Source organism: Sturnus vulgaris, chromosome 2, assembly GCF_052056855.1.
Source record: "Sturnus vulgaris isolate bStuVul1 chromosome 2, bStuVul1.hap1, whole genome shotgun sequence".
In the NCBI taxonomy this organism is placed as follows: Eukaryota; Metazoa; Chordata; class Aves; order Passeriformes; family Sturnidae; genus Sturnus; species Sturnus vulgaris.
Genome location: NC_142244.1, coordinates 80,140,735 through 80,164,603, shown reverse-complemented (window position 1 = coordinate 80,164,603; position 23,869 = coordinate 80,140,735). Strand labels below are relative to the sequence as shown.

Genomic DNA, 23,869 nt, shown 5'->3' with positions numbered 1-23,869 from the left:
AGGTAATTAAGCAGGCTAGAGGCATCTCCACTTCTAAAGAATCACAGAATCAAATTCTTAGGGTTGGAAAGGACTTCTGGAGAACATCTAATCTAACCCCTCCGCCAAGGCAGGGTCACCTGGACAGGTGACCTTCCTCAGCAGCCTGTGCTAGTGGTCTGCCACCCTCAATGGAAAGAAGTTCTCCCTCATCTTGAAGTGGAAATTTTTGTGTTTGTGGCCATTGCTCCTTATCCTTTCACTGGGCAACACTGAAGCGTCTGGCACTATCTTTTTGAGACCTGCATTTGAGACATTTATACCCATTGATGAGATCTCCTTGCAGTCTTCTCTTCCCTAGACTGAACAGGCCAAGCTCCCTCACTCTCTCCTAAGAAATGCTCCAGAGCCCTCATCACCTTTGTGGTCCTTACTCAAATAAGGACATGTGTAACTCTACCTACAAATAGATACTATTCACGAGGGAACAAAAGGACAAAGGCAAGCCTCGGAGGAAAAGTTGGATACATGAGCAGTGCACATGCTCATACCATGCTGTGGGTGCTGCAGCTCCAGCACCCATTTCCCAAGGTTTTGTTTTTGTTTTTTTGTTTGTTTTTTCACTTATACAGCTCCATGTGCACGTAGGTATGTGTCTACAGGTACAGAATCACATAATGGACAAGGTTGGAATGGACCACAGTGGGACATCTGGTCCAAACTCCCTGCTCAAGCAGGGTCATCACAGAGCACATGGCAAAGGATTGTGTTCAGAAGGTTCTTGAATCTCCAGTGAGCAAGAATCCTCAGTCTCTCTGGGAAACCTTTTCCAGTGCTCGGTCACACACGCTAAAGAAGTTCTTCCTTATATTCAAGTGGAACCTCCTGTGCATCAGTTTCTGCCCTTTGCCTCTTGTCCTGTTGCTCAGCACCACCGAGCAGAGCCTGGCTCCATCCTCTTGGCACTCTCCCTTCAATACTGACAAACATTGATGAGGTCCTGTCTCAGTTGTCTCTTCTCCAGGCTGAACAGGCCCAGCTCCCTCAGCCTTTTCTCGTAAGAGAGATGCTCCAGTCCCTCATCATCTTTGTTCCCCGCCGCTGGACCCGCTCCAGGACTCTCCTCCACTGCACTGGACACAGCACTCCAGATGCGGCTTCACCAGGGCTGAGTAGAGGCGCAGGAGGCCTCCTTCCCCTATGCCGGTACAACCAGGAGCAGCCGCGGCCGCCGGGGCACAGCGCGGGCAGGCAGAGCCCGGCCGAGGGACCGCGACGGAGCCGCGGCCGCCGCCACTCCCGCCGGGGCGGGGCCGCTCGGCAGGCAGCAACTTCCGGCTCGGGCCGGCCCCGCCCCGCCGCGGCCCCTGGTGAGCGCCGGGCCAATGAGGGCGCGGAGCCGCAGCCGGGCAGGTAACCCGACGGCCAATCAGAACGGCGCTGCGGGAACAGGTGGGCACGGCGAGGCCCCGCCCCCCGCCCCGCTGGCGGCCGCGCCAATCGGGGCAGGGAGGGAAGCGGGGAAGGAGGGAGGCGAGCGGGGAGGGAGGGGCTGCCCGCGGCACCCGGCGGCGGCGGGGCTGCGCTCCCTGCCCGCCCCCCGACGGCCACCCCTGGCTGTCCGGTTGCCCGTCCGTCCGGCGGCCGTGCCGGGAGGGCTGCGGCGGCCCCGCGCCGAGGGAGGGACGAACGGACGGACGGAGGGAGCGCGGAGGCAGCAGCCATGGCACTCGTGGCTCCGGAGACTCGGAAGTTCACGCGGGCGCTGAGCAAGCCCGGCACGGCGGCCGAGCTGCGGCAGAGCGTCTCCGAGGTGGTGCGCGGCTCCGTCCTCCTGGTGAGTGCGGCGGCGGCGCAGGCGGGGCTCCGGCCCGGGGCCTCGCGGGGCTGCGGCGGTGGCCCCCGAGGAGGAGACGGGCCCTTTGATCCCTGCCGGGCTGTCACGGCGACGGGCTTTGATACCTCGCGGGCGTGCGGCTCCTGGGCTGCCCCGGCGGCTGCTGCTGCGGCGGGCCGAGGTGCGGGGAGGGCGCTCCCGGCCGCGGGGGGAGCGCGCCCGCCGCGGGATGCGCGCCCGGCGGGCACGGCCGGGCGCTCCCGCCCCCCGCAAACTTCACCTGTGGAGCGAGCGGCTGGCGCCCGGCCTGGCGGGACCGAGTGGCTTTCGCATGTGTCGAAATAGCGGTGCGAAAATGGTTTTTCATCTTTTCATCTCTGCTCTCTTCACAACTAAGATGCAATTTTTTTGTTGTGTCGTGCGGAATGGAAGATGAGCGCTGGCAAGTGGAGCAGGAATGTTTTAATGTGTTGTTTATCCCGGCTGTCCTGTACCGCGCTAGCACATGGCTGCTGCTCTCTCCAGTGCACAGTTCATTTAATTTAAACTGCTGAAAGTAAATTTGTGTAAATAGATGTGTAAACCAGGTGTTTAATCTAGAGAAAGGTGAGAGGGGATCTCATCCGTGCATATAAATATCTCAAAGGCAGGTATCAGTAGGATGGTGCCAGACTCTTTAAAGTGGTGCCCAGTAAAAGGACAAGGAGCAATGGCCATAAACACAAGAATTTCCACCTTAAGATGACGGAGAACTTCTTTCCATTGAGGGTGGCAGACCACTGGAACAGGTTTCTCAGCGAGGTCATGGAGTTTCCCTCTCTGGAGACATTTGGAACCCACCTGGATGTACTCTTGTGTCACATGCTCCAGGTGACCCTGCCTTGGCAGGGGGTTTGTATTAGATGATCTCCTGAAGTCCTTTCCAGCCCTAACAGTTCTGTGATTTTGTTGGATGCTGTACTGAGGCAGCAGGTGATGACATCTTAAACAGCCTCAGTAAATCTTTACAGGGTTTCTCTCCTGGGACTCTTATTCATGGTATGCATTTGTTTTCTTTGTGGTTTTGTTATCTCCAAGGGGAATGTTTGAGTAAGCATTTAACTGTGTAAGTGAAGAAGTTTTGGTGCTGAGATTCCTGATACTGGAAGCTGATCTGTCCTTTGTTCTTTGATGTTGCTAATGCTAAGTATGATCTTGTCTTTTTTTAAACCTCCTGTTGGGACACTGTCCTGTCATAGCTGTGTGTTGTGAGAGGAACAAATGCTGTAGCTGTGATTGAAAGACAAATGCCTGTCTTTTAAAGAATAATGACTCTAAAATTAAATTGCTCTTTATTTATCTATGGGTCACAGAATTTATAAAAGAACTATTATGCAGAGTTTGGAGTCTACCTGGAAAACTGACAGCTTTCAACAAGGTGCTGATACATATACATGCAGTTAACATCTGAATATGTTAACACTTCTCCAGGGGTCAAGTACTTATTTGGAACTGTGGAAGAAAAGTATATGTATTTTAAAATACTTTTCATTATGGGGGAGCACAAAGGAGATTTAGGTATTTTCATGACATAAACATTTCTTTTGCAGTAGTCTGCAACCGTGCCATTTCCTCCTCTGCCTTTAGAAGGTTTTTCCTTAGTTCACTTATGACTAGTGTCAATGAGTTGGAAAATATTTATGTGCATCTTTAATTCAGGTTGACCAAATACATAACAGGGTGATAGGCACTAATATCCCAGGTGTTTTTATGCTGTCACAACAGCATATTCTGCAGAATTTTATGGAGATTAAAGAAGTGATGGTGCAAAGTGGTTTACTGTCTTGATCTTATTCTGGATAAGGTAATCAGCATTTTAGAAAGCAAAATGACTTGCCATTCATGGTGACTTAACATTCATGTCAGGTTTTTGATCCTTTTATGTTAGCTTGATGCATGAGGCTGAATCCCCATCTCTCTCACATACAGCCTTGTGCTGAAGTTCACCTTTCTATTTCGGGTGTATTTTGTGCCAGCTGCTATGTCTCTGTTACTGTAAATGCTGTTCATTTTATCACTGAACTCCAATGTTCCTGTGCACACACTGTTTAAATAATGAAATAAAGGGCTAGTAATTGCAGGTTTACATTTACATTGTCTTCCTCCTGTTACTATACTGTAACTCTTTTTGTTGAATATTGATGTTTGGAACGAAATAGTACTTATTTAAAGGAGAAATTTAGGTGGCATAGTATGTTTCTTTGCTATAAAAGACTTTAAAAAAATATTTGCATCTCTAAGTTTGACAGATTGACCTGTTTCTTATCTGTTGGAGTTTCTGGGCTTTGTTATCTGAAAAATCTCTCAGGCTGACCTGGTGAAAATACAAGTCTGACCAGTGTTATAGTAGTTGTGGAATACTCTGTTCAGATGTGGGACTTTAAAGTAAAGGAGACCCACTTTCCTTCCAAAGCTGTCCCTCTTTGATATAGCACTTTCCCAGGATTTTTTCAACTGAGTTGTTAACAAATTGTCTTGCTTAAAATATAGTTCAGCCCTGGTAACTAAAGTGATCTTACTGTCATCACTTGCTCATGAGGAAGTGCTGAGGTTTTCCAGTACTGAAAGACTGCTGAAGCTGTTTGCCATTGACTAGTCATGCTGTGTAGAATCTAGAGGTAGGAAAGAATTAATTCAAACTAGTAGTTAGTTCATGGTGGATGATCTGTCCAGATCTTTACAACCAACTATTGCTTTGGACTGTACACCTCTGTAGCAGAATGTACTGAGCAGTGATGCAAATCATCCAGTCATTACTTACAGTAGCAGATAAATGTGAACTACGAATATCTCTGAGCTTGAATAGATTCTGTAAGTTGCTATTGTGAGTACTGTTTAACAGTTCCATCCATTTTTACAGTCAACAATGTATGGCTAGATTAAAAAGGGAAAAGAAACTTCATCCATCTTTAAAAAAAGTTTGTTAAATCACATTACTAAAATATCCTTATTTTTTTCCAATTTATTAATGTCCTTGAGATTATATTGATGAAAGAGAGCAGAAAACAACATGTCAGTAGGATAGTGTGGTATATCTTAAATTTTTTAGACTGCTCTTTGCTGAATCTAAAAGTCAGAGACTTTCAGCCAGCTGACAGACTAAATAACTTGACTGTATAGTAAAAAAACATGAAGCAGATGTGGTTTGCCAAGCTAGTTTTCATCACAGAATGAACCAAGCTCTCTTGTCAGCATCTGACATCTCATACATTCTCTCTGTTAGATGTAGTTTGCTGAACCAACAAGTACAGTCTGGTTGGCTGAAATGAAATCTTGTTATTTGGCAATCAGCTTTTCCCTGTGTTGTGAGGCACATGTATTTCTTGATTATTTGGATTCAGTTTTTACTATTTTCTGCTTGACAGTAGCATCCTCGCTGAATATCCTCTTGTGCATTGTTGATGTTGTTTTGACTTCAGACTTGTCATGTGACTTAATTTGATGCCTCTGGCCACCCAAATACGTTTATGTCTGAGAGGGAAGATTATGGGGATGACAAGTGTGTCTCTTAAACCAGCAATCTTGCCAAGAGCAGTTTTCAGTGCAGTTTTAGTATTATGCCTGATTGAAAGTGATGTCTTTAAGTGATGATGAGTTGCTCAAAGCACTTGCATACAGATCAGTGTCTTGTTCAATGGTATGTTAATGGTAACTCATCTCACTGACAAAGTTACTCTACATTAGGGTTATTTATAATAATATACCTATATTAGAGCTGACATTTAAGGATAATAAGCAATTAAGATGTTTGGCATGTGAAATTTGATCTATTTTTGCCTAGCTGTCAATAAACGCCTTTGTCAAATATGCAGATAATGAAAATGTTTAAGCATGCGTGCCAAATAATGCAGCAAGACTTGTTCCCCCATGTCAAAATTAATATTGTACAGAAGAAACTTGTGACATGGGAAAATAGGATGAAATCTGAGAGATTCTCAAATTGCTCTATACAGTTCTTTTTTATTTGAATATGTAAAATAGATTTTTGATTATTTGAAGGCTAGAACTTTACCTTAAAAGAGAGTCTTGGGCCCTCATACATTAAGTTCAGATACCTGATGGAGTTCTTGAGTTCTAAAACTATTCCAGAAATTCAGCTTTTCAGATATGGTAGAAAATCACTATATCACAAAGACAATGCTTGGATCTCCTACTGAATCTCTGATCTCAGATTCACTGGTACTCTTTTTTTTCTTTATAAGAAAACTGATGCCAACTTTGTCCTTCCAATTCTGATCTCTGTTTCCTGTGAATCTCAACTTCATGAAAAAAGATGAAGAGGTGCACTCTATGCTGTATTATTGCCAAGTTTTTAATACGGTGTTTCTCAAGAATTACTGGGAGGATGATGTAGTATTTATTTTGGGTTGGCATTTTCCTTTTTGACTCCTATATAATTTCATATGCCATGTGGACCAAGGGCTTGTGTGTGCTTCTGTGTGTGATGAACAGAGTATTTGGATCCTCATTAGCTGCCAGATTTCAGTTGTAGTGTGTTCAGAAAAGAGTTGATGGCTTCCTTTAGGGAAGTAGGAATTCAAAAGTGGTATACAATGCTAAAGGGATAAGGGAGGACTTTTAGAGCTGATGGGTACAGAAAAGCTGGAAACATGGATAAAGCTTGAGCTTTCTGTACATGGATTGTGAAATTGTATACATAAGGAATTTGGAAGCAGGAAATTGAATGAATGAGTGAAAGCAGGGAGATGAGAACTGACACTCAAGATTTTAAAGGAAAAATCATTGCTGGCAATGAACATCACCATAACATATTTCATCCTGTAGGAACGTGCTAAAAATGGTGATGCTAATTCAGTCACTCTGAACTGTTAAACTTTCTTTACCTAGGGGAAAAAGCCTAGTACTTGACCCTAAGAAGTTATTTTAGTTTATGGTATGTACTGCTTGCCTTTTGTAAAAGAAATAAAAATTCTCAGAGAATAAGATCTTTTCAATAAAGGTGCTGATTTTATTTTTGCAAAGTGCAATATATAAACCTTTTTGATTGGATACAAGATAGTAATTAAAAAACTTATTTCTGGGAAGTCTGATACTGCAAAGAGGACTTATTTGGTATGATGTACATTTTTGTGGTTGCAAAGATTCAGAGGCTGGACCACAGTACTAAAGTTTCTATTAAGAAATACCATTAAACTTATTTGAATTTTAAAGTTCTTGCTCAGGAAGGCAATTTCAGAGACAAAATACAGGACAGTTGAGTTTCTTTGTGAAAGGTAGACATTTAAACTTCGAACAACATTAGATCATTCTTGTAAGCTGCAATTTCTTTCTTTAGCATTTTCTGGATTTTTTTTCTTTCCTGCTAGACAAGGATAATTATGTTTAAGACAGAAGAATCAGTGCTTTATAGGTAGTTGTTTCTAATACAGCAAATGTCAGATGCACGTGATGCTGGTTTGGGTTTTCTGTCTTATGCAACATGGGATACCACGGCATACCTTATCTTTCTTCTCTTCCTCCTACTCATGCCCTTTAATCCTCAATCAGAATGTTTCTATCTCAGGGGAAGTAGAACTCATTACACCTACATTTAAACTTGGGACTTTCACAACTCTGTGATTATTGTTTTCTTAAGATCCTATGCAGTAAACTTAAAAGCCTATATCTCACTGAAAGGCATTGGTTATGCTACATTATGCTTCAATGCAAATGCTTCAAAAAAGTCTGTATCTCACTCCTCTTGAAAACTAGACCCTTAGTGTAAACTGTTTTTTCTGTTGCGTAGGTGTGGATGCTCAAGTAACTTTTAAGCCTATGTGGTCATTGGGCTCTCCTGTGAGAAGTGAGTGCCTGAAATTAGATGAAAGCATCAGAGAAATGGATGTATGTGCAAGATCAACCACTTGTGAACTTGTCAATTTTGCCAGATATTTGTATTTTTGAGGTAACTTGGAGAATCTGCCAAATTCATGTGAGTCTACTTGAAAAAGGTCATTCATAGGTTGTTGAAGTAAATAAGGGGGTTCTGTTTTCAAGATGGCAAGAAGTTTCATTGTGGCCTCCTGAGAAATGTATAGCCTATATTGCTTTTATTTAAGATTTTTTTGTAATTGTTAGAGGTGTTTTGATGCCGCTGATCCTTTATGGAGATAAAAGGTGTAATAACATCTTCCATGCTGGTGTCCAGGAAGCTCTCATTTAGACTGAAGTTTCATGGTGACTGAAGAACTTACCAATGGAATGGCTATATGAGATAATAGGTATTAAAATAATATATATGTTAAACTTCTTTACTTAGTGTTTATTTTTGATTTTGAAATTGAACAGTCTCAAGTACTTCATTGGACTTGGGTACCCCATCATTTTTATGAGAGTAAAGACAAATCCATTTTCTGTTGCCCCTCCTTAGATTGTCTGTGTCTATGAAAAGCATTAATTGTGCAAAGCAGAAAAGTTGCACAAGTAGTCCATGAATTACACCATGCTTTTTTCATTGAAGTATTTTTGAAATAACTTATTTCAAAGACAAGTAGATACTCCAATAATTCTGGTCATGTAGCTTATTCAAGACCTTAATTTATAAGATAGGTAGTTAGATAGATGGATTTGTGAAAAGTGGCATACAGAATGTCCAGAGGCACTGATGTCATTGGTCTCTTAAATTTAATAATCTATGAGATAGTGGTAGGTATTGCATCTTGAAAAAGCTATGGATTGTTTTTTAAAAAAAATTATTTTACTTTACAGTATTTTACTGTATGTAAAGTTCTTTTTGTGAGAATGAAACTGAGCATGTATTATCTCAAAAAAGAGATTTCTTCTGGAACTAAAAATGAAATAAATTAGCACACATTAAAACCTAACCCTCTTAACATTATGGACTAGGTTTCTTGTATTAAGCAAGAGCTAGAATTTCATTGGGGGAATGGATTCTGCTCTGGCAAAAAAGTGTGCTAGGTTTTCTGAAGGTCTTCAGAAAGTTGATCAGAGGCTTTGAATGGGGTTTTTTGAAGAAAACTCTTGTGAACCACAAAGGTTTGGTCAGAGAAATCCAACATCTGTTGCTAGTGTTGTTTTCTACTTAGACTCCCATTGTGACTAGTTGGGAGAAATAGCAGCTTTGCTGCTGATAGATTAAGAAAATAAAGAGTCTTAATCTGACTGCAAAGAGCGAGGGATGGGATTCTTTGTTAGTGTAAGGGTGGATTGCTGCATGTGTTAGAACAGTTTGTCCTCTCATCTGCACCCAATGAATCAGATATAAGAGGAGGAATGGGGAATCCAGACACTGTCTTCTGCATTGTCCTGCTGTGTCCAGAGATTCCTGGCAGCTCAAGGGGAAAAATCAGGAAGAAGAAACCAAAAGCCTTTGTTAAAAAGTTTGGATCTGGCACTTCAGGCTGGTGAAACTAACTATTCCATTCTGTGACTAGGGCTCCATGAAAGGCAGTGTTACCTTGGGCCTAGTGGTGAATATGCAGAATTAAAAAAAAAAAAAAACAAAAACGCAGCAGGAAAGATCTCTCCAAGGGATAGGATGGGAAGGAATGCCATGGTTGTGTCACACAGTCCCAGGCTGCCTGAGTCTGGAAGGGACCTTTGGAGGTCATTTGGTCCAACCTTTGCCTCAAGCAGCATCACCTACAGCCAGTTGCCAAGGCTGTGTCCAGGGAGCTTTTGAGTATCTCCAAGGATGGAGACTCCACAACCTCTCTGGGCAGTCTGTGCCAGTGCTTGGTCACCCTCACAGTGCAGAAGTGTTCCCTGATGTTCAGAGGTGACTCTTGTGTTTCAGATTGTGCCTGTTGCCTCCAGCCCTGTCACTGGGCATCACTGAGCAGAGCCTGGCTCTGTCCTCTTTGCAGCCTCCCTGCAGGTATTTACATACATTGATGGGAGCCCCTTGAGCCCTCTCCAGGCTGAACAGTCCCAGCTCTCTGATTGTCCTCAAATTCCTTCATCATCTTTATGGCCCTTTGCTGTGTGCTCTCCAGTACATCCATGGCTCAAGCAGATGGCAGGCTGTTTCAGACTGGAGTACTTGTTGGTGTCAATGTTAATGGAGGCTTTTTCTGGAATTCTACTTTTAAACCTCTGGGTCCAGGCCAGGTTTTAGGTTGGGGCCCTCTCTGAATAGGAAGAGAGCCACTAGAGAACCAGCTAGAATTTTTTTTCAGCTCAGTAGCTGATGAAAAGGGTGCCAGGTAGCTTTAGAACAAAAATTGTAATTCAACCCTTGCAACTGTGTAAAAAAATTACCAAAAACCATGAATGTTCTGGATCATTTTTCAATCTGGAGACTGGAAGGAGGGAGAAATAAGTCAGCTGAGGCAGCACATTGCCTAAAAGATCAGATTCACAGTGTTTCTGTGCAAAGGTTAAATGCAAAGCAGACCTTGTTTTGTGCACCATTCTCAGTAATGATAGTTCAGAGAGTCAACTTCATAATTCTGAGCAAATCAAGGAAACGTGATTTAGACTGGCTTTTTTTTTCTCCTAACTGTATTTATAGTACTCATGGAAAATTTCTTCTAGTAACAATTCTAGGAAAGAATACTGGAAAAGAAAAAAAATGTAGGACACCATATCTACAAAAGTAGTTCACTTTTCAAAATGATACCTTACTCTTCTAAACTTGTTTAAAGTTTTCAGGGAAGAATGAATAGTGTTATGGTCCTTATAAGTCAAAATCAAATAGTCCCTTCTGAAGTTTCATCTGCTAAGAAACATATTTGTTCGTGCAGTGGAAATATCAAGTGACCTCACTAAAATTAGCTAAGCTACCTAAATATGCTTTAAAACATAACTTTTCCCCAAACCCAAAGAAAACCAGAGAAACAATGCCAAGCCACCCAAAATGGAAAAAAATGAGGAAGGTGAACACATGAATGTAGTCACAACAAACCTGAGAAGGAGTAATGCTGATCCTTAGCTGCTAGGGTTCAGAGAAGCCTGTAATATAGATCCATCAGTGTAAATAAATAATCCTTAGCTGCTGCTTTGTGTACTTCTGGGTGCTTTTTGATACTCAGGTGTAGCTATTGACTTAAAAAGAAATGGCATGTTGACAGATACTGATCTGGGTTTGGAAATTTGAGGCATAGATGAAACTGTTTTTAGTACTTCCAGGTACTCTGTGGGTGGGGAGGAATTGGTTGTTGAATTCAGAGATAAGACGGGAGCTTATATTTTGACTACTATGAAATTATTCTCCCAACAAAGAGTGGGAGAATTTAAATCGGAATAGATGATGCTTGCATAATTTGAAGTAGAGAAAGCATTTAGAGATCGGGTTACATCAGTGCAGGATGTAATAAATTTCACTTGTTATAACACCCAAATTGTAATGTAGTTAATTTCAGGAGCCTGGAATTCAATGTGGCTGAGTTTATAGACATAAAATTTGGTTTCAGCCTGCAAATCCAGAGCATCCACTGCCTTTGGATGCTTTAGTTTTGACATAGGGATATACGATCTTGCTGCCTTACTGGTTACCCAATGCACAGCTGCCCTTCATAGGCTCAAAGGCGTGCTGAAACATACATGAATAAGAAGGTGGATGCTCCATAGAAAGAGCTGGGTGTTTTCTATGGAGAGGCGAATGTCAGTAAGATAGTTCTTGTTCTCATTTTAACAGGTTTGTCAAGAAATCAGAAGTCAAATGGAAATGCTGTGGGTATCAACATACAGAAAAGTGGCTTGAGTTTTAAGGTGATGGAAGGGTTGTCATCCATTTCCCAGTTTGATCACAATGACAATGCTATTTCACACTCTGTTCTTTAATGTTGCATATTGGTCTTTATATCCCTTGGTTTCAGAAGAAGTCCTGTTCTTCACCAGGGCACTGATTCTGACAGAGAATCTGCTTGCCCTTCACTTGATGCCTTTCTGGGCTTGTTAGTAGTCGTGTTGGTAAGAGACTACAGCCAGGCAACAAAATGATACAGAACTGAAGCTTTGTGAAAATAAGATAGAGAGTGGTCTCACCTTGCCCATTTCTCATTTTCCCCAGTACAGTGATGTTGTTGAGTGGTATTTCGGATGTCTTTCTGCCAGGCATATTTGCACCCACTTGCCCTGGCACTTATATGTGCAATGTCCTGTCTGATTTAGTAGATGGTTTCTGTAAAAATCGTAATAGTATGTTTGTCTTTAAGAGATGTTCAAGGAGGCCACATTCTCACTGTTTGCTAGTCCAAAAGGGATTTTAAATCTGTGTTGATCCTCAAACGTCAGTGAGTTTATAAGGGGCATTCAGGTTAATGAATAGATGACACACATCATAATTATTTGAAGGATGCTATTCTAGTTCCCTTCAGAAATTGTCCTGGGATTCTTGCTTGCCAGGCTTGTTATCACTTTGGAGTTATTTGCCTGGTATTGTATATTGCTTAATACAGTTATATTAATTTCTTCTCAGCCAGAGCATACAACATGATCCAGTAAGTTTTTCCTCATATTAAATATGATGTTCCTAATAGGAAAGAAAAATCAAATAGTCCTGCTGTATAAAGTCTTGCTGATAAAGTTCAAGGGACAATACATCCAGCATAATATTTTGGCAGCAAATCATCTCCTGTAGGGGAAGTTGGAACTTGTTCCTGGCAGAGCTTGGAACAAAGGAAAGGAGAAAGACCTGAACCTGAATGACCTTCTTAGACAAATTAAATGTAAAAAAAGGATATCTGAACCTGAAGTTTCTGCTGCTCTTACTTGAATACAGTAAGCTTGCTAAAAAACTGGATTTTAATTTTGTTTCCTAGTTTGCTGTGGTGTTGACCATTACTTATTCCATCATGGTTTCATCAGTGTTTCTAAAATAATATCCTATAATTACCATCTTGATTTGTAGCTCTCTAATGGTAATTATAATTTTCTGTTACGGTTATTGTATCAGTTGCTTAAAATTCCAGAATAATCACTTCAGCTTCCAAAAGCTGAAAGTTACGTGACCACTAGATGGAGTCCAGTGAGCATATTTCAATATCAGAAATCCTGTGTTATGGCTTGCAGTGTTAAAAGGCGTAGGTGTTATGTATCTCATGCTTAGCAATAAATGCTCAGTTATTCAATTTACACTGCCTTGGACTTCCCAAAGTTCTTTGGCTTGTTCTTGATATGTGTATGCTCAAGGTATATTTGAGTTAAGTCTGAACTTAAGGCACAGAACTGGCAGATCCCATTGCTCATCTGTGGATCAAAGTGTATTGCTGCTCATGTAAGAATGGACCTGTTAGAAGCCTGAGCTTTCTGCAGCTCTCATATATGAAATCTAAAACTATTAGCTGAGATACTTAGCATTTTGCAACTAGCAGGGCTATAAATCTGTGTGCATCTCTCCATTGGCGCCTACGTAATACTTGTCATATGTTACGTAAGATTTGGAATAACATTTCTTAGATTGCTTCATTTATGCCTCCTCACTTCTCTAAATATAGAAAAGACATAATAGACACAAAAAATACCTTGTCCAGGTAGGACAAACTAAATCTTGCTCTAATTTTCATAAGCATTTCCTTTTACTTTTGATGTGATCTTTGACATTTGTGGCATCTTGTATGAGTGATAAACTGCCTCTGGTCTTCAGCCTGGTGCTATACTCTATTTCTGATGTCATGGTAACTTTTTCTTTCTGTTGGATGGAAATCTCTTCTTAGGGCCTTGCTGAGTGCACAGATGCTCAGTCAAAATTACTGAGCATTTAACCATGCTGTTCTCAAGACTGCCTCCTGGAGTAACTGTACTGGCTTTCTTCTGAAGGATGGAATTCTCTTGGAGCTTTTATCTTTCTCTGTTTCAGTGGTTAGTGTGTGGTTATCCAGTGTACCACCACAGAATCATGGAAATATGCTGTCTGAAATGCAGATCTCTGGAAGTCACCTAGTGCAATCCTCCCACTCAAAACAGATCTGGTTAGAGCAGGTTGCTCAGAGAATGTGACAGTCTGGTTTTAATATCCACTAAGATGGAAATACTTTAACCTCAGTAGCTGTCAGTCTTCGTGGTTAAAAATAAAGCAAATAAATCCTTTTATGCAAATGGAGTATTCTATATGTTTCCTCTTGTTCTGTGACTGTATCTTCAAGAAGAGTCTGGCTCTTCTCTCTAGCTTCCCATCAGGTGTTGCAACAGCAGTAAGATTTCCTTTTAGCCTTCACTTAAGGGTGAACTATACAAGATCTCTTAGATTTTTCTCATATGTGAAACACCATGATGGCCCTCCATTAGTCTCAGTCCAAAATGTCAATATCTTTCTTGTACTGAGAAGCCTGCTCAGCATGTTCACCTTGCTGTTCAGCAGGATGTCATCCTTTTCCACTCCTCCATCCTTCTCCACTCATCCAGACCACATCTAGTTAATTGGAGTACAAAGATGCTATGGGAGACTTGTCAGTATTCAGTGTCCAATGCTATCTCCTAGTCCACAGAACCAACCATCACATCACAGAAGACAAACAGACTGGTCAGGTATAATTTGTCCTTGGTAAATCCATGTGGTCTACTTGGAACTGCTATGCATCTCTTAATATGCCAAGAAATTGCTTCCAGGAGGGTTTGCATCATAATTTTCCTGGAAATTATTAATATTCCTGGAGTGAATCTGACTAGCTTGTAGTTTTCTATAGTCTCCTTACCGTTTTGGAGAGCAAATATGAAGGTTACTAAGCATAATCTGTACTCAAACACATCCTTTGCACTAGTTTTGACAAATCAAGTGCTTAAGAATATTGAGACAAAATAAAACTCACTGTTGTGGCCACAAAGATACTTCCAGCATAGTTTCTTCTTTCTGAAGAAACATTATTTCTTGAAGAGAGTTACCTGCTAAAACTCTTCTATGTAACCTGCATGCAGCAATCATTGCAGAAATAGCTTTTGCAGAAGGAACCAGCACCTGAACTTTTTGGTACTCTATGAACACTTACATTAAGTGTGAAGTGTTTTATATACACTTCATTTTAGTCTTGCAGGGCTATTGGATCTTCAGGTCTTTTCTGCAATGCAGCTTTTTTAGGCAGAAGCGAGTATGTTGCTTTTGAAATACTGTCATTGGATTGTTAAGGCACTCCAAAAATGCCCAGTGATGTTGGTTTTCACCTCTGGATTGAGGAAGCTCTAGGTTCCCATCTGTAGTGTTCTGAGCCAATATACAGGCAGCTGCCAGATGAGAGGTGGTGCTCCACCTACAAATACTGTCACGTTTTGTGAAAAGCGAAATTCAGTCTGGATATGTTAAGATCTTTAAGGAACCAGACGTCCAGTCATGTCAAGATGGCATTAGTTTGGGCATTTTAAATGTCGTGGACAACTTTGTAGGTAAAAATACAAGTACCTGTTTCTGGTATTTCAAGAGATTAAGGATATTTTTGTGGCTCTTGTGCTAGGACTTCAGTGCTTGAATACTCCCAGAAATATGTTCTCTTGCAGGTATGGGGTTGTATCTTTATGAAGTGTTTTCCTCTAGTAGTGGCTTTTCTGAAGACAGAAGCATGTTTTGTAGTAACCCACTCAATTGGAAGGTCCCCTTAGTTTGATCTCCATCTTCTTAATTGTTCAGTTTCTGTCTAGGAGTCTCTTAAGTTCTCATTTTGATAGTGAGGATTTTATAGGATGAGCTGAAGATTTTATATCAATCCAGGCTGATTCCCTAACCTTCATGTATACTAAACATTGCCAAATGGAAACTTGCAAACATTGTTTAGAATTGTCTGATTGCTAACACACGTTTAATTTGTACCTGCGTCATTATGCTTTCTTGGAAGTCATTTGGTTGTCAAAGGATTGCTTAACATGTTGATTTGAAATCCTCTAGTTCCCAAGTGCAAAGTAATTATTAGTAATTTACTATAATCAGAGGAGTGGTTAGGCCTTTAAAACAATTTTGGTTTTTGGAAGAAAACTAGAATTTCTTTATTGCTTTTCCAAAAGAATATGTCTCAAAAATACATGATTCTGAACAATCTGGAGCTAACACAGCTAATTAATTTTTTTGTCCTCGTGGTGTGGTCAGTACAGATTGAATATAGTATATAGCAGGGAGGAGCTTGTTGTTCCCCATATAAATGAGTGGTTTGGCTTAGGGGTGTAATGTTTGCAATGTATACTAGCACAAATAGCTGGTAAGTGTGCATATTTTCTGGTCTAGGCCCTTTTTCATAAACCAAGAGAAGACAGGCATTAGCATTGTCTTCTTCCTATAGCCTTATGTACCTTCCCTCCACTCTCTGCCTTATGGAAGAAAGACCTTTCCACAACCCCCAGGCTCAGCTAAAGGCAGTTTCTAATGGGTAGTTTGCTGTTCATATGTACAATCTGGGCTTGTTTGTATATTGATTTGTTCTGCTTTGGTATTTTTACCATTGGATTAAGACTTTTACCTACCTTGGGCTGTCTTTTAGCTCTCTTCAGTGGGCAAAGTGCTGTCAGACCTTTGTAAGAATTTTTCTGGTCTCCCATTTGTCCTGGTTCTGGCCAGGACAGGGTTAATATTTGCAGTAACCAGGAGAGGGCATAGCTAGTTCCCAGAGGTTATTCTCTACCACCCATATATATAATTTTCTGGGGACAGGGGAAGGGGTCTCTTACAGTGGGAGTAATGTGATGGTGGTTCTGGTATTACCAGGGGCATGAGGTGAGCAATTGTGTGAATCGTTCACCTCTTTCTTGTACACTGTTATTAGTATTGCTGCTCTTACTGTGTTTTCTTATTTGATAGCTGTTTCCAGTAAATTGTTCCTATCTCAGTCTCTGGTCTTTACCTTTTATGCCTCTAGTTCTCTTCTGCAGCCACCCACGTGGTGGAAGAACAGGGGACAGTGAATGAGGGGGCATGGTTTGGAGTGTTTCAGTGGGAAGATTAAATTAGGGAATATCTTTACTAAACCATGACACCATTTCACTTTGAGATGTGATACTGAAGTGAATAATACCATATTGTGCCACATTGCTGATGGTCACTGCTTTTGCAGTGTGGTTGCTCATTACAACTCAAGGAATCTCCTTAATGAAGCTGGAAACTTGCACTTTGCACCAAATCAATAAGTAGTCTGCTTGTTGGCAGACTTCTTTGCATTGTATACCTGCTTCCTGTGGTTTCTTCCCACACCTCATGTCCCCATAATTATTTCCATTTCAGCTCTATTTGGAATCATAGAACCAGAGAATAAGCTGAGTTGGAAGGATCCCACAGGAGTCCAACTCCTGGCTGTGCACAGCACCATCCCCAAGAATCACACCATGTTCCTGAGAGCATTGTCCAAACACTTCTTGAGTTCTGCCAAGCTGGTGCTGTGACCACTGCCCTGGGGAGCCTGTTCCAGTGCCCAAACACCCTCTGGGGGAAGAACCTTTTTCTAATACCCAACCAAAACCTACCCAAAAATCTTCAGGCCGTTCCCCCAGTCCTGTCACTGCCACTACAGAGAAGAGATCAGTGCCTGCCCCTCCTCTTCCCCTCATGAGGAAGCTGTGGACTGTGATGAGGATGCTTTTCATGGTGGTGTTACCATCCTGTTGATCCATGTCAGTTTCAGTTGCTGTTTCTAAAATACTGTAGAAACATGATGCTAAATTTATCCAAGATGTAGTTGGAATTAAATTTTCTCTTAATTGGTTTGGAATTAGAACACCTCCCAGGGTCATTTCCAACCTCAGTAAGACTATGATGTTTGTCTTTTCAAATTAAATTTTGTCTTCCTGTTTCTCTGTAACCTACCTAGTATTTGCAAGTAAGATAATTTTCTAGACATTTGGAAGAACTGTCTAGTGCATGATAACTTGTTGTTAACTGACCTGGTTTTCTCATACTCTCTTAAGGCGTAAGCTACTTTTTTTTTTTTTTTTCTTTTTTGCTATAGACATTTCCTATTATGAAGTCTTTGAAATTGCATGGAAAACCCTCTAAATAGAGCTTGCTTTTAATGATTGCTTAACTTTTGATACCATGTTTGTAACCGGAACTTTGTCAGGTCTCTGTAATCCTGTATTTCAGATGGGAATGAAGTGGGCTTCTGCACTAGAAACAGTTAACTTGAATGTATTTTTGGGGAATGCCTTCTGTGGTAATTCCCATGACTGTTTTCGCTTGCATGTTTGCAAGGATGTCTTTATCCAGCCTTAGTGAATGGAGCAAAGCATTTCTCTCACTGACCTACTTCTTCTTTTCAAAGAGGGTGGGATAGGTAGGGAGACGTAGCTGTGCAAGGTTCATGGTTATGTATGAAGTATCTCTGTCCTTCATAGTAGAATTTATGCCAAATTCTTCACCATTACCTTCTTTGTTCTCTTGTGATAAAACTGTTCATTATTAGCAGAACTGCCTTAAAACAATTGGTATTTCTCCCAATACGAGAAGTGATCTAACTTCTGCCTTTGTGAATGTGGGACTGTCAGGAACTACTTGGATCACTGTCAAATATTGTTGGGTTTTTGTTTTTTTTTTATTGATGTGTCTGCATGTTATTATGTTTTATCTAGGTTAGAAATGTAATAAGAAGCATATTGACATGTATTAGCTAGGCAGATGTTAGGGGAAAATGCTGTTAAGTCTGAAATACTTATTGTGAGGTATTATAGCTTGCAGATATTTCCTTGATAAGAAAATTTGCATGGGGACAAATCTGTGGCTGACATATTTAATCTACTTATTCTTTCCCTCTGTGCTTTCAGTTTATCTTGTTTAAACTCCACTGCAACAGTTGTGATTTTGTAAAATCACTTTTTCATCCAGTTTTACAATTTGGTAAGTAAATAAGTAAATACGTCCCAGTGCTTTGAGTTTAGCAGAAATATAAAACTCACCAGCACGCTCTGACAGGGTGATACAGCACTCTTGTGATGTGCATTGGGACAGTTATTTTTTTGCAAATTGCATGCCTTTAAAAGTAGTTTTAAAAGTCTAACATTTCTTCTCAGTGTCAGTGAAAGATATTTGTGTACTTGTACAACAGATATTGGTGCAGTATGTGAACTAGTGTCCTGTAGTGATTAAATCAGTTTATGCAGGTGTGAGTCTCTATAAAATCAAGAAATGTATGTCTTTTAAATTTCATTCTATATTTTTGTTTTAGAGGTGAATGTTGATCTGAACTAGATAGTCTTTTTCATTTTTTTTTTAAATTTTCTTTTACGATTATTGATTATTTGCTTTCAAGGACTAATAAATTCAGCTTTTGGCAGGTGAGAATTGACAGATCACTTTGCAGGCAAGAAAGAAAGGGAGAAGTGAAGACAGTCTCCAGCTCCCTTGTGGTTTGCTTGAACTGATAATAGCATGCTCTGACATACAGATTTGATTGAAAGAAGTGTATATAGCATGCTGTTTTCTTTGCATAGCAGCAGCGATTTAAGAATTTCCTCCTCGTGTTTTCAGTTTTTTATGTTGAAGCTTTTTGTTTCAGACATTAAAAAGCACATATAGGTCAAGTAAAGAAGTGTTTGGCAGTACGAACTCTGTGCTAAGCATTCTGGGAGACTGCTTTCTTGCAGCAGATGAGGATTCTTTGTGGCTGGCAGCAGAAACTGCAGCAGTATCTTTGCAGTTTCCTTTCATCTTCGATTATGTTCTGAGGATCTCTGAATATAGGAGCTCTTTCCATAACCCCTTGGAATATCTTTTCATCTCTCTGGAGTACAGCACACGCTGAAAGCCTCCGATCTTCTACAGCTGGGGTATCCTTTGCTTTTCATCGCCCTCTGATTTTTTGTCTTCAGCGGCTGGATTTTTTGGCAGTTTTTGGGCTTAAGCAAATAGGATTACATTTCAGTAGCTGATGGTTTCTAGTCGAGGAACATACTAAATGTGGGACATAATGAGGATTGTACAAAGCAATATTTCTGCAAAGCACACTCGAGTCGAGCAACGGAAGAAGACATTCTGCAAATGCAATCAGGGCTGCTAGAAATGCAAAATTCAACAGATTGGGAATGGGTTGCACGACAAGTGTGATTCTGTTTAAAGGCATTCGTACAGTTTTTGAGAGAAACTGTGGTTATATATGCAAACAGCAAGGGGAAAACAATGCCCTTGAATACACAGCATTCAGCTTGCCAGATGAAGATTCAGAAATATTGATTCATTCATTCCTGGTAAATAAAAACTTGTTTCATTAATAATTTTGTCTGCTAATTGAAAGCTAAACTAAAACCAGAATAGCATGTTTATTTAACATCTGCTGTGTACAGACATGGATATATATCCTATTCTGATATTGTAGGATGTTAGTGCATGCATGTGGCATGGTATGTATGTGCATGCAGCTGTAATGTTAAAGCTTAAGATTCATATTCCTTATATCATTTGGATTTGTATTGATAGCTCTGAAGAGTTTCCACTCTGTAATTGTTATAGGACATTGTCTACTGTTAGATCTTTCTAAACATACTCTTGGTATGTATTTGGCACTTGGACTGAGGAACAACTGATGATTATGTTATTTGAAAAAACTAAGGAAGGCATTGTTGAGGAAACAGTAACCCAGCATTTAAGGTTTATTTTTTTTCTTATGGATTTGAGTGTATTTTTTTTCTCTGAAACCGTTTAACTGTTCTGTTTCTGCTTAACTTACTGAAAAGGATACAGGAGCATTCTAGAAGAAAAAAAAAAATGTTAAGGGGAGCAATAACTGTTTCCTGACCCTGCTTTGCTCTCAAACGCTTTTTAGGTGTTTCCTGATGTAAGGAAACCGGGCTTTAAAGTGAGACTGTGGTCTTTGTACCCCCCAGGTTACTGACGTGTTTGTGCGTCAGGTGTGTTACTTTTAGGCTTGAGGGGGTGGAATTGCAAGAGCTAACTAATGTGCATAGCTTGCTTCACAATTGGGCTAGTTGAGGATTTAAATATTAATTCAAACCAGTTTGGATTTACTTGGTAATTGCTTTGTCACTGGCTCGGTAGTTGGGATGAGAGGGGCGTGGTACGCTGGAATAGCTGGACAGATTTTGAGCTTGTTATCTTGCTGGCATACCCATGCTGTGCAATTGCAGCTATGGAAAGTCTCTAGAAATTTCATGAAGCTTTTGTTGCCTTTGTGCTGTTCAGGTCCTTTTTTTGCTGAACTGAAATTTAAGGGAAAAAAAAGGTGTGTGGTTGCACATATGTGTGAATCGGTCTATATACATGTGTGTATGTATGCACACATATATGTGTATTTCTATACATAGAGGTACACACAAGCTTCTAGGAGAGAACACAGAGTAATCTGAACTGTCTTCAGCTGCTTAAAATAATTTATAACGTGTATATTACCTTTCATGATAGCATTGCATTTGCTTAATATGGTTTGATATTACAAATAAAATGGCTTCCTCTGGGTATTATAAGCCTTTTTACACAGTTAGCCATTTTTAAGTTAGCCTCATACAAAATATCGTTAGAAATTTGTTAAATTCTGTGTAATGAATACTTTCAATAACTTTGGTAACCCATTGAATTTAAGACCTAACACCCTTACTGGCCTGGAATTCTACATATAGGTAGGCAAGTGAATGAAGACATACTTCTTTTTTTTTTAATGTAATATGACTTACTGTAACTTGGAGTGACATTCAGTGACCTTTTTTTTTTTGGTATATATTCTTCTTTGTTTCACGTGGTACTGTTCCAGCAATATTTTTTCTTTAATCCTACAGAATTGATACAAACTGTGCTCAATCTGCCATTTACAACTAAAGTTCCACATCTTTCTTTTAGGGGGTTGGAATTTTTCCAACTCCAAAATGTCTAGATGCTTTTAAATGATACTATTTTTTAAAATTTTCCTGTATGGCTTTGTTAGCTTGGTTTAACTGGAAGTAGTGGATTAAGATAAGATATTTTTCCAGGAAAAATACCTGAAGGTTAGTACGGAGGAGTGTGAGGAATCGAGGGGTCAGAATGACTTCCTGTTCATTGTACTGGACCAGTGTAGTCCATAAGAATAAAAGTCAGGGTGTTACAAGAAAAAACAGGGCTTTGTTTAAAGGTCATGCTCTTGATAATCAGAGCTGGCACTGGCTGTTGCTTTCTTAGGGAGCAGTTGCCACAGACTTAGCCCTGAAGATTGGGAAGTGGGATTCTCTGAAGAATGGGAGAAAGGGGAAAGATGCTGCAATCCTGGCAACAGTGACAAATGTTTTTATGGAACTTGTCGAAGTATACAAGACATACATCTCTTAAATTACATGATATCTGTACTCTTTGTTATGAAAGCTAGCTTGTCTAGCTCTTTCCCTTCCAAAGCGGTGGCTTTCAGGGGGAGAAATTATGCTGCTCCTCATTGTAAAGCTGTGCATGGAGGTGAAGTCTCCAGGAATCTCATCTCTGAAGAGAACCTGAAGGGCCCAGACCAAAACAGCGACACCATAAGCAGTGTCACTTGCTTGTGTTGTTTTTTATTTTGGTGATTGTTGCAGCAGATGCAAGTGGGTGTGTGGTTTCTCCTCTTTGTCTGTGCTGTAACACATACCTGAGCTGCAGTGTCTTAGCTTAGCCTGTTTGGCTGCACCTCCTGTCAGGTCTGTTTAGCCACTTTGGATCAAATATCTCCTGATACAGAGTCATTGTCAAAACACCAGTGAATTTCAGGGAGTTCTTTCATTTAACAACACATTGATCCTCTTGTAAAATCAGTATTGAAAACCTGAAAATTTCCAGTGAATAGGAAACTCTCAGGAAGTAGCTTCCCTTGAAGGAAAAATCATCTCCTCTGAGAAGAAAGTAAGAAGGCAGAAGCAGTTGATTTAGCATATGTTTTTCTTATTTACCCTTTAACCCAGATGTCAGGAGGTTAAATCTAAAGTCTAGTTAAATCTAATTAAAGATTTATCCTAAGAGGGCCTGCTCTTTTGATTCCTTGAAGGAGAGATAAAATAAAGCCCACGTGAGAATGTATTCTCAGGAGTACAGTTTATTTCTGTCCATCTCATGTCATTCACACTTGCAATGAAAATGCTACATCTTAGCTTCAGGAACATTTCTAACCCATCACTTTGTATTGCTAGAACACGGGATCTCATGGTGTCTTTAGATCTACATGGATAAGGATCTTTATTTTAATAAAAGATGATAAATTTAGTTTAAGATGCTGTTAAAAGTTACATAAAAATTAATAAAATTATATTTTCCCCAAATGCCTGTCTTGGGCATTTTATTTTTGGCAAGTGTTAAAACATTTTAATGTGCTTAGTTTTATAGTAAGTTGAAGGATATAGTTTCAGAATACTAGCTTGGATGTTTATCTACTTAATTTATCTTAATTTTCCGGTGATTTTTAAAAATTTAATTTTCAGAATAGTATTACATGTTATTTCTTTTTATATTACAATTCTTTTTTTTTAAATCGCTTTATAAGCAAACATTATCTCAGAGTCAAATGTTAATGTAAAGTTAGGTCCTAAACAGCTGGTTTGGGTGGTTGACAAAGGTGGAAAATGAGCAGGGGTGAATGATGTGGTAGTAATAGAACTAGCAAAATTTTAAAAGTTTGAGGCTTGCTAACAAGCCCATTGAAATATTCAGTGATGGAAGAAGCTGGGGTGATTGGGCTACCAGCACCTATGGAAGAGCTAGAAAATTCTGAAGTGAGACAGACTGGGCTGAAGGACATTAACTTTTTTTAATATATATTTGTCTGAAAATTGCAGAAAACAATTCCTTTTTTCCACAGTTTAAATGCTTTCTGCTCAGTTTGCTTCTAATGGCCTTTTCAGTGCTGCCATTTCTCTCATGAAGCTTTAGAACCTTGTAGTTGGGTAAATGTATTTAAGGTAGTGTGATAGCTGTAGCTTGTGCAAGATGGGGCCTAATAATTTTAAGTAGTCTTTAAATTTGTTATGTCTGTTGTATATAAAGTATCTGTTACTTAAATTGAGCTTGCACAATTTCTGAGAAGAAATGTGGGGCATTTTGAAATAGTACCTGTACAGCTTTTAATAGGGCAGATTTAGGTGTTGGCTGGAAACAGAACCTGCTGCCTTTTAGTAGCTGCAGTGTCTTAGTCTGTGTCACCAGTTGACTTGACAGCAGCATCATCATTAGGTGTTCCTGAGTTTTTTGGTGTCTGCTTTTCCTGTGCT

The 23,869-nt window shown here is 40.2% G+C and overlaps 1 protein-coding gene across 11 annotated transcripts in view; it reads left to right on the top strand.

The window, feature by feature from the left end:
* The first annotated feature begins 1,687 nt into the window (after positions 1–1,687).
* Positions 1,688–23,869, top strand: part of DOCK9 (dedicator of cytokinesis 9) — a 112,713-nt gene continuing 90,531 nt past the window's right edge. For 7 of the 11 annotated variants that reach the window (XM_088159846.1, XM_088159845.1, XM_088159844.1 and 4 more), the window contains exon 1: positions 19,280–19,903. In XM_088159846.1, coding sequence (XP_088015972.1) covers positions 19,742–19,903 — 162 coding nt within the window. In that variant the 5' untranslated portion in view covers positions 19,280–19,741. Of the gene's footprint in view, positions 1,817–19,279; positions 19,904–23,869 lie in introns of those variants that run through there. The other 4 variants (XM_014873373.2, XM_088159848.1, XM_014873371.2 and 1 more) reach the window with 1 other exon arrangement.